At 55.4% G+C, this 9,562-nt stretch overlaps 2 protein-coding genes across 2 annotated transcripts in view; one reads left to right on the plus strand and one right to left on the minus strand.

The window, feature by feature from the left end:
• FAM151A (family with sequence similarity 151 member A) overlaps positions 1–658 on the plus strand; it is a 13,823-nt gene extending 13,165 nt beyond the window's left edge. Inside the window, exon 9 of the mRNA XM_007471143.1 lies at positions 1–658. Within this exon, the coding sequence (XP_007471205.1) occupies positions 1–658 (658 nt within the window).
• Positions 659–718: 60 nt separating this feature from the next.
• The window catches only part of ACOT11 (acyl-CoA thioesterase 11), a 46,797-nt gene continuing 37,953 nt past the window's right edge, over positions 719–9,562 (minus strand). Inside the window, exons 9-16 of the mRNA XM_007471144.1 lie at positions 8,664–8,808; positions 7,148–7,207; positions 6,258–6,320; positions 5,841–5,924; positions 4,696–4,829; positions 2,609–2,740; positions 1,859–1,985; positions 719–969 (exon numbers count right to left, since the gene is read on the minus strand). Coding sequence (XP_007471206.1) covers positions 814–969; positions 1,859–1,985; positions 2,609–2,740; positions 4,696–4,829; positions 5,841–5,924; positions 6,258–6,320; positions 7,148–7,207; positions 8,664–8,808 — 901 coding nt within the window. The 3' untranslated portion in view covers positions 719–813. The remainder of the gene's footprint in view (positions 970–1,858; positions 1,986–2,608; positions 2,741–4,695; positions 4,830–5,840; positions 5,925–6,257; positions 6,321–7,147; positions 7,208–8,663; positions 8,809–9,562) is intronic.

Raw genomic sequence — 9,562 nt, forward strand, 5'->3', positions numbered from 1 at the left:
CCTGCTGAAAGCTGGCCTCCTGGACCCTGCAGCTGGGGACCCCGTGCCCATCGTACGTGCCCCAGATGGCCGTGTTCTGACACTGGAGTTCTGCCTGCTGCAGCTGGCCACGCGCGCCGGACGCTGGGGCATCCATGTGCACATAGCAGAGCCCACGGCCCTCCGGCCATCCCTGGCCACACTGGCCACCCTCTCCACCCTTGGCCACCTGCCTAGGCCTGTGTGGGTCGGGGCCACAATCTCCCACGGGAGTTTTGTGGTCCCTGGCTACGTGACTGGCAGGGAGCTGCTTACAGCTGTGGCCGAGGTTTTCCCCCATGTGACAGTGGCACCAGGCTGGCCCGAGGAAGTGCTGAGCAGTGGCTACAGGGAACAGCTGCTCACAGATATGCTGGAGCTGTGCCAGGGCCTCTGGCAACCCGTGTCCTTCCAGCTTCTGGCTAGGCCGCTGGGCCAGAGCACGGCTGGAGTCGTGGCCAGGCTGTTGGCAGCCTCCCCCCGGGCCACTGTCACAGTGGAACACAGCCCTGGCTGGGGCAGCTATGCATCTGTGCGGGCAGTGCTGCTGGCAGCCAGGGCCGTGGAGAGGACCCGAGTCTACTACAGGCTACCCCAGAGTTCCTACCAAGACTTGCTGGCCGATGTTGGCAGAAAGTGACCACCCAGGGGTGCTGGGCTGGTGGAGCCCTGGGTCCAGGCTTCCCACGGGGGTGGCAGGAGGAATAAATGCCTCTGCCTTCCTCAGTGCACTGCGTGTGTGTCCTCAGGGCAGGATGGAGTGGGAGTTGGGCGTGAGGTGGCCACTGAAGATGCCTAGAGGGTCTGGAGGCTGGGGGCCAGATCGTTCCGGTTGTCCAAGAGGAACTGCTCACAAGCCTTGAAGGTGGTGTAGAACTCAGAGGAGAGGCCAGTCACATTGGTGGTCACGTACTTGAGAAAGCCTGGGGTGGCCTGGTTATAGTAGGACACCTGCAGGATGGGAAGCCACACTCAGGGAGGCTGGGCAGTGGGAGGAGTGGGAGCTGAGTGGACATGAGGCGGGCGGGAGGCAGCCTTGTCGCCTGCTAGGAAGGCAGCAAATACCAGCCAGCACCTGGGGCCTTAGAAGACTGCGTGGCTGGCGGGTATGACCTCCTCCAGCTGGTCTCCCCCCGACCCCTCACCCCCACCCCGGGTGCTGACAACCCTGGCTTCCCTCTGTCACCACACACTACTGTCATCATGAGTCTCCCCTGTCAGCCGGGAGGCCCTGGAGGACCGGGGCTGGGTCTCCAGAGCCCAGCACGGAATCCCTTTTAAGTGAAGGTGCTCTAGGGCCATCCGCAAGTTAGAATAAGCCCAAGGATTGCCCTGAGGAGCTCGTCAGTTTAGATGTGTTAAGTTAGCTAGCACTGTCCAAATCCCTACCTGGGAGGAGTCTCAGAGCCACTGTGAGCTGAGGAAGGGGCAATGGGCATCCCCAGCCCAGCCACTCTCAGCCTTCTCCCCTACGCTTTAGTTAACACTGACTGCCCTGCTGAGTTCTGTGGGCCCTGAGAGCCATATAAAGCCTTCCTAGACAATAAGTAAATGAGGAGATAGAATTTTAGATCAGAACCCAGGGCTTCTGCCCTCTGTGTCCAGTGCTTTTTCCGAGACCCTGCAGTGGCCTCGGACTTAGCACAGATTAGGTCTTAATGAAGGCTCATTTTCAGCCCCTGACACTCCTAGGCTCCCCTGAGCTGGAAGAGAGAGTCTGCTGGCAGGCAGGGGAGCCTGAGTCTGGAACTGTCTGAGCTGGACAGTGCTGAGTTCTGGACACAAGTGTGGCTTTGGGGTGAATCTGGGTGAGAGGGGGAAAGGAGACACCCAGCCTCACCTTGGTCAACTGGTCCCCCTCGTGCCAGAAGCAGAAGCCTGAGCAGATGGTCTCCCCACGCCTGTACTCCGAGGTCTCAAGGTGCGTGGGCAGCGTAACTGACCTCATCGCAATGACATAGGGGTCCCTGGAACGGAGGAAGGGTGTGGAGGGGACACAGGAGAGGGTGAGGGCCTGGTTCCAGAGCCCTCCTCTGGCACTGACCCAGAGTCTGAGGCACACAGAGCCTGGCTCTGGGCCAAGCTGGAAAGAGGAGATGCCTGTGGGTTAGCACCTCTGAACTCACCAGGAGCCAGCGTGACTGCACTGTGGACTTTCTGGAAAAGCCCCTCCACTGCAGACACCCAGGAAGCAGTGTCGCGCTTTGGGATTTTTGTGCCTCATCTTTTTGCCTGTCTCTAGCAGAAATGATCCCGTCTCTCTGGCATCCCCACCATGGCACAGCTGACAGCCTCACCACCCTTCAGCCAACACAGGGCCTTCAGAGGCTGGAGGCCAAGGAGTCGGCCATGTGAGAACTGGCCTGTCTGTGGCCTGGGACAAGGTGCCCTCACTACCCCAGAGACAGAGACCACCCCGCTCTAGAGCATGAGTGACTAGAGGGGCCAGGCATCCCCATGTCCTCCATTCTACCCACATTAAGACCACTGCGGCCAGTAGGAAGCAGAGGGCTGACTCTAGGCTGATGTCCCCTCCCTGGGCAGGAAGATGAGCCCTGCCCACCTCCCACCCCAGAAGGCAGGCACGCACCTGTTGTCACAAGGCTTCCGCCGAGAGGCCAGGATCACAAAATCCTGGGGCTTGGGGTCACCACCGAGGGCAGGGCTGATGATGTGGTAGATGGCATCATCCTCGTCCACCTGCTGCACTAGCTCCACGCTCCTGTACAAAACCCACGGGCGTCACATCAGCTGCTCGTGTGAGAGCAGGTCTGACCCAGGCCCTCCCGTGCTTCAGATGCCCTGAGCAGATGCTTGGGGGATATTTCACCCCCAACACTGCTCAGCAGGGACCACAGGAGGGCAGAAAAGGCTGTCAAGATAAACACACACACGGGCACACAGACACACACACAAGCAAATGAACACACACACCCGTGGGCACACATGTGCACAGATACATAGATAGACACCCACCGATGCACACACAAAACTATGGGTGTCTGTCTATGTGCAGATGCACATACCCTACACAGATGTGTGATTATTTAGGAGTTGTACTGAATATTTAGTGAGTGCCCACTGTGTGCCAGACACTGTTCTAAGAGCATTATGGGTACTATCTCACTTAACCCCACATCAGCCCATGCAGTTGGTACTCTTAGTGTCCCCATTTTATAGATGAGGGGGCTGAGACTCAGAGAAATAACTCACCTCCGGCCACAGAGCTAATAAGGAAGCAGGTGTGGGATGTGCTTGGGCTGTTGGGCCCCAGAGCTATGCCCCTCAGGCCCAGGCACACTGCACGCATGTGCCCAGGTAGACACATGTAGGCTTACACCAACACACGCACACACACAAGGACATCCATGCAGAGAGACACACAACCACGTCCAGACCCGCCACCTTTTCCCTGCTCTCCCACCCACCCTGGAAGCTGCCTCAGGAACGAGGCAGCTGTGGGCAGGGTGGAGGAAAGCTGCTAGGGCCTCCCTTCCCCTCAGGACACACCCCCAAATCCCATCAAGCATCAAGATCTGATTGGGCCTTCAAGGCCCACACCAGCCCGCCTCCTCCAAGAAGCCTTCCTACCACATGCCCAACCCCTTCTCCCCAACATCCACCACCAAATCACCTCTCAGGCTTCCAGGATGGCATGGCCAGCAGGCCTGGAGCCAACCTAGACCAGGGCTTTTTAAAGCAACTCAGCCCTTTTTGCAAAGAAACCTTATGCAGAAAGCCTGTGTGTGAACAGCTAGCTACAAGCAGGCCTGCTTTGGTGAAGAGAGATGGGGAAAGGTAGGGGAAGGCCAATTTGTCAAATATCAACTCACCAAATGACCTGCTTACTGAATTTCCAAATACACAGATCCTCCTTATGGATACACTCAGGAATATAGGCTCCTCTTAATAAGCCATTGGAGAAATGATCAAAGAACCCCCAAAGGAGGGTGTTGGCATAACAGAAAATGACTTGAAAGGGATTTGAAAAAATACCAGTTTCAACTTTAACATTCCCATATTAAACACTGAAATTTTGGCTATTTTCCTAAGCAAAAACTTACATGGAGAGTCAACAAATTTGGGGAACAAATGCATTTATAGGAATAACATTTATATTCAGTAACTCACTACATTAAAAAATAACATTCCTGTACATTCCTGTACATATCCATATGAAGAACTGGCAAACTCAGTAAATTCAGCAAATTGGCCATTCTCTGAGTTACCATGAGTCTGGGAGGGGTTCCCACCCAGCCCCTTCACTTCCAACCACCACCCCAAGCAGTCCCTGAGCCCCCTCTGGGAAGGCAGAACTCCACAGAACACGCTTTGAAAATCACTGATCTATCCCTGGGTGCAAATCTACAACCCACACCTCAAGTACCCATTTTAAGAGGAGGGAAACTGAGGCCCAGAAAAGACATGACTTGCCATGGTCACAGTTAGTTAGGCCAGGAACAAGACTTAAACCCAGGCCCCCGACTCCAGTTCCAGGCTCACTCTCTTCCCTGAGGGCTCAGACTACCCTTGACTCTGATGCTCACCTAACACATAACCAAGTGCCCCACCCCCATCCTCCCTGCTAAAGGTCGGCAGGGGCTGAGCACAGTGGGGGGACGGCTCAGGAGGAGACACCTGAGAGCCCACCTCCGCACCCCACCCCGCTGCCCTCACCGGTAGTGCTTGTCCCATTCGGGCCTCCGACGGAGGTCTGAGAGCAGCAGGAAGGCCTGGGCAGCGTCCACGTGCACCAGCATCTCCATGTGGAAGGAGAGGAACTTGTCCTCCTCTAGAGTGTACAGGCGGACCTGCATGGGCCAGAGGGCAGCCTCGTTCCCACGCCTCCTCCTCAGCCTATGCTGGGGACCGCTGATTGCTGTGTGACTGTGAACAAGCGACTCAACCTCTCTGAGCCTTGGTCACATTCCCATGAAAATGGGAGATTCAGCACAAGTGGATAGGAAGGTGTCTGAAGGAGCAGTGACTGCATGCATAAGCACAGGATGGAATGGTACTCACTACGAAATGGAACAAACTCAAACAAGCACTCAACACGAGTGAATGACTTGTGCCAAGAGAAAGAAGTCAGATTGAAAGGTTATATACTATATGACTCCCCGTATTGGACATTCTCAAAATAAGACAAAACTAAAGGGACAGAAAACTGATCCGTGGTTTCCTGGGGCTGGGGATGGGAAGAGGCTTGACCACAATGGAGAATGAGAGAAACTGGGGGGATTATGGAAATGTTCTGTATCTTGATTATGGTAGTGATTCTGTAACTTTATGTGTTTTCCAAACTAGTAGAATTATACAGTAAAAAGGGGAAATTTTACTACATGTAAATTATACCTCAATTTTTTTTAATGTGGAAAAATTTTGTTAAAAGGAGAGAAAGAAGCAGGGGCCAACACAACAACAGAATGAATCCTCAGAGCCAGGTGCCATCCAGCCCCCTAAAGTCACAGGCAAAAGTGGCAGAGCTCAAGTCCTCCCTCAGCCCGCCCTTGCCCCAGGCCCCCATCCCAGCAGACCCTCACTGTAGAAGGAGCAGAGAGAGGGAGGACGCAGCGGGGGAGGATGAAATGGGAAGCAAGAAGGTGGGTGGGCAGGAGAGGATCTGGAGTGGGGGACCCCCACTCCAGGTCCTGGCAGGGCAGGTTTGCTTCTGTAAATGGGCTGGTTTCATGACCTCATCCAGCTCCTTTTAAGGAATCTCCCTTTGACTGGAGTGCTTTGAGAGGGTTTTTGTGTCTCACAGTCAGCCACCGCTGGTGGCTCCGAGGAGGAAGGAAAGCTGGGAGGGTGGGGTCAGCTACCTGGCTGATCTCTGAGGACAGCACCCAGTTGTCCCTGGCCACGAGCATCTTCAGGGAGGAGACGTTGTTGTAGCTCAGGTACACCTGGACAGAGCACACAGAGAAGCCTCAACTTCCACCTTCCTCGGGGGCTCCGTGCCGGGCTGCGCTGGGGTGGGGAGAGGAAACTGGACGTGAAGGAAGGAGCCCTTGGCTTTGGGAAAGGAGGCTGGGGCTTGGCAGACTCCTCCTCCTCTTGGGGCCCCAGCTCCCTCCTGCCAAGCAAGGGGACACAGGAAAGCCCTGGGCTACCTGTGCCAGTCTTGCGGCAGCAGTATCCCGTCCCCTCTGGGCCTACCTCTAAACCCTCTCACAAGAGGGGAGGATCGGGGATCCCAACAGGCCTGAGAACGGGCCGCTCAGAGCAGAAGGCCTTACCTGGTTGCTAGGGTCCCAGGGGACAGAGAGGGGCATCTCCGCCTGCTTACAGGACACGATGTACTTCCTGGGAGAGAGGGAGAACAACAACCTTGTTCCCTTGGGAGCCCATCTCTTTCCACAGACTTCACTGCTGGCTTGCTGTGTGCCAGGCCCTGTGCTCAGCCCAGCGGCGTGGGAGAGACTCCTGTCTGGCTAGGGAGTCTGGATGGGCACACAGAAAACAGCAGCTGAGGACATACACACTCAGAGGCGGGGACGGGCTGGGGGAAAGGTGCAGACCCCCAACACCCTTGCTGAGTGACTTCACTCTGGCTAAAGCGACTTCACCCTTATGCCTCAGTGTCCTCAGCTGTAAAATGGGATCAGTGGTCACACCTGCCTCCTCATGGGGTCATCACAGGGAGAACAGTGCTTGGCATATGGTAAACCCTCCATATATGCACATTTTTCTTATTAACATCAGATGGTGAATCCTGGTGCGTTGACAGCCCTTTCCAGTTTGTAAAGCGCTTTCACGGCAGAGTCATTCACACCTGGATTTGCTTCTTAAGCAATTGCATCTCCTCTCAGAGCCTTTCTTTCTTCATCTGCCAAACGGGCATCAGAGTCAATGGGAGGAACACAAGAAGTAAAATTGGTCACACCTGGCCAGGTTCAAATTCTCATTCTGCCCATCATTCCTGTCTGAGTGCCCGTGGCTACCTAATCCCTCTGTCCTCATCTGTACAAGGGGCCAGTAAGACCACTGTGTCATGAGGCCAAGACCAGAGGCTGCCTGGATGTAAAGGCCCAGCCCAGGGGAAACACCGAAGAAACACAAGTTCCCAGGACCAGGGAGCAGACAGGGAAGCCCTAGAGCCGTGTCCACTCCACCACCCGGCCCCCACTTTCCTGTCCAGGCGGATCTTCTTCCTGGCACTGGCCTCTCGGTACCGCCGCTCGCCATCCTGGGGAGAGGAGACAGACTGTGGTGCAGGAGTGACAAACAGCTCGCCCCACCCCCATTACTGCCTGCCCCCTTCCCCAAAGGGCCCAAGGAGACCCTCCTTGCAGCCCTAAAGAGAAGTTCAGATCTCACTGGGGCAGCCTGCACAGGACAGTGCCCCACCACTGAGCTCCAGCCCCAGCTTCCCCTGAGGCTCCCTGAGTGACTTTGGGAACACCACCTGCCCTCACTGTACCTGCTTCCTCCTCAGTAAAAGGGGATCCCCAAAGGGCACTTACAACGCTAAGAACCCACATTTACTGAGCACTTGCTATGGGCAGGCATGCTTCTGAAGTGTTTTCCATGCAAAACTGCATCTAAGCATTATGACAACCCTCTGAGGTTGGCACTAGTACTATCCCCAATTATTTCATTTCATTTCATTTCATTTCATTATTTTAATTGCCTGCACCGTGCGGCTTGCGGGATCTCAGTTCCCCCACCAGGGACTGAACCCGGGCCACGGCAGTGAAAGCCCAGAATCCTAACCACTAGGCCACCAGGGAACTCCCAGTACTATCCCCATTTTACAGAGGAGGAAACTGAGTCACGGAAAGGCTAAGTGGCTCAGCCAAGGTCACAGGGCTAAGGAGTGGGGACAGGAACAGAACCCAGATGGCCTGAACCCAGAGCCCACCCTCTGAACCACTACACCTAACGTCTCCCGACTCGTGAACATTAAGTGGCAAAAGCCTGAAAGGGCCTCGTGGACTGTCTACTGTCCCACCGCCTGCCAGGCTCCCTGCTCCTCCGGTCACCACCCATCCTGACTGCCCAACGCCCAGCTCTGGAGCGGGGGTCTTCACAGACCATGCTCAGTCTTGTAAGGTGGGCGGGCTGGGTGGGTGACCTTCCTGGAGAGAAGGGGCAACCTCTCCAAGGTCACTCCCTGGCCCCCCAGAAGCAAGCCCGAGCCGGGGCCAAAGGAGGCACAAGGGAACATTGTTTAGAGCCAGCCTTGAACCCAGGTCCCTGACTCTCATTTCTATGCTTTTTGCTCCCCTGTCACCATGGTCAGAGCAGTCGCCACATACTCAGCCCGGAGCAAGGTCAGTATCTCCCCAACAGCCCTGCGAGGCAGGAACTGCAGATACACTCTCTTTACAGATGGGGAGTGAAAGCTTGCAGAGGGCACCCGCTAGAACGTGGCCAAGGTGGGGTTCCAACCCACCTCTGACCCCAAAGCCAGTGCTCTTACATCTCTGCAGGCTCATGAATACCTGTTAACACACAGCACGTGGTCTGAGTTCTTCCAGGAAGCACAGGGTGCCTTCCTTGCACAAGGAGCATCCCCGGGGGCGTGTTATACCAGGGCGTTTGGGGCTGGCTATGTCCCAGCAGAAGGACAGAGCTGGGTCCACTCCCCAGTCCTATCACCCTGGGCAGAGAGGGAGGGGGGCTGGTAGTGGGGCACTCACCCCAGGCTGGGGCCGAATCCAGGGCAGCATCTGAGGCTGGTTATCTGCATCCAGGACCACAAAGGTCATGAAGGCGCTGTTGATGTGCCGCCGCTGGGTCTCGGCCTCCTGGCGGTAGGCCTCCACACACACGCCCACCTCCATGCTGAGGGGAAAGGAGGGCTGGTCTCAGCTGGAAAGACATTCCCGAGGCCACCCCCTCCCCAACACGCGTGCACACATGCACAGATGCACACACATACTCCTGCAGTTCCTCCCACAGCCCAGATCAGAGTCCAATGGGCAGGAAACCCAGAACTGTTCCCTTTCAACAATGTTTACAGAGTGCCCACCGCACCCCTGGCCCCATGCTTGTCACTGGGGTCACAGAAATGAATAAACCGGTCCAGTCCACGTCCTCATGGGCTAACAGATAGGGGATGGGGCAACAAACGTCTATATAAAATACGTCACGTAAGCTGCAAAGGGTGATGGAAAGACATAAGAAAGGAGGTGGAGGGGCAGAGCCTAATTTGAGAAAATGTTCATCCTACGCCTATTCACCAGCACTCTAATAGCCGTAGCCATGCCCCTGACAGCTCAGTCGCTGCTGTTTCTGTATCTCCGACTGTCTTTATGAATTATAATATAGCAGCCACCTCCATTCCCCCTCACTTAGGAAGGTCTATGATCCCAGAATGTAGACATTATGCAGATGGGGAAATCAAGACCTAGAACAGGGCACTAACTTGCCCAAGGTCACACAACAGTCAGGAAGGAAGAGAACCTGCACTAGAAACCAGGCCTCACAGCTCCTAGTTCAGGGCTTTCCCCCTGCATGACAGTAGAATGTGTGATAGTCAGACTGTGAATAGTAAAATAATAATAATAATTTTAAAAATAATAATAAGCAGCAGGAA

This window comes from Lipotes vexillifer, unplaced genomic scaffold, assembly GCF_000442215.2.
Source record: "Lipotes vexillifer unplaced genomic scaffold, Lipotes_vexillifer_v1.1 scaffold1003, whole genome shotgun sequence".
NCBI classification, from domain to species: Eukaryota; Metazoa; Chordata; class Mammalia; order Artiodactyla; family Lipotidae; genus Lipotes; species Lipotes vexillifer.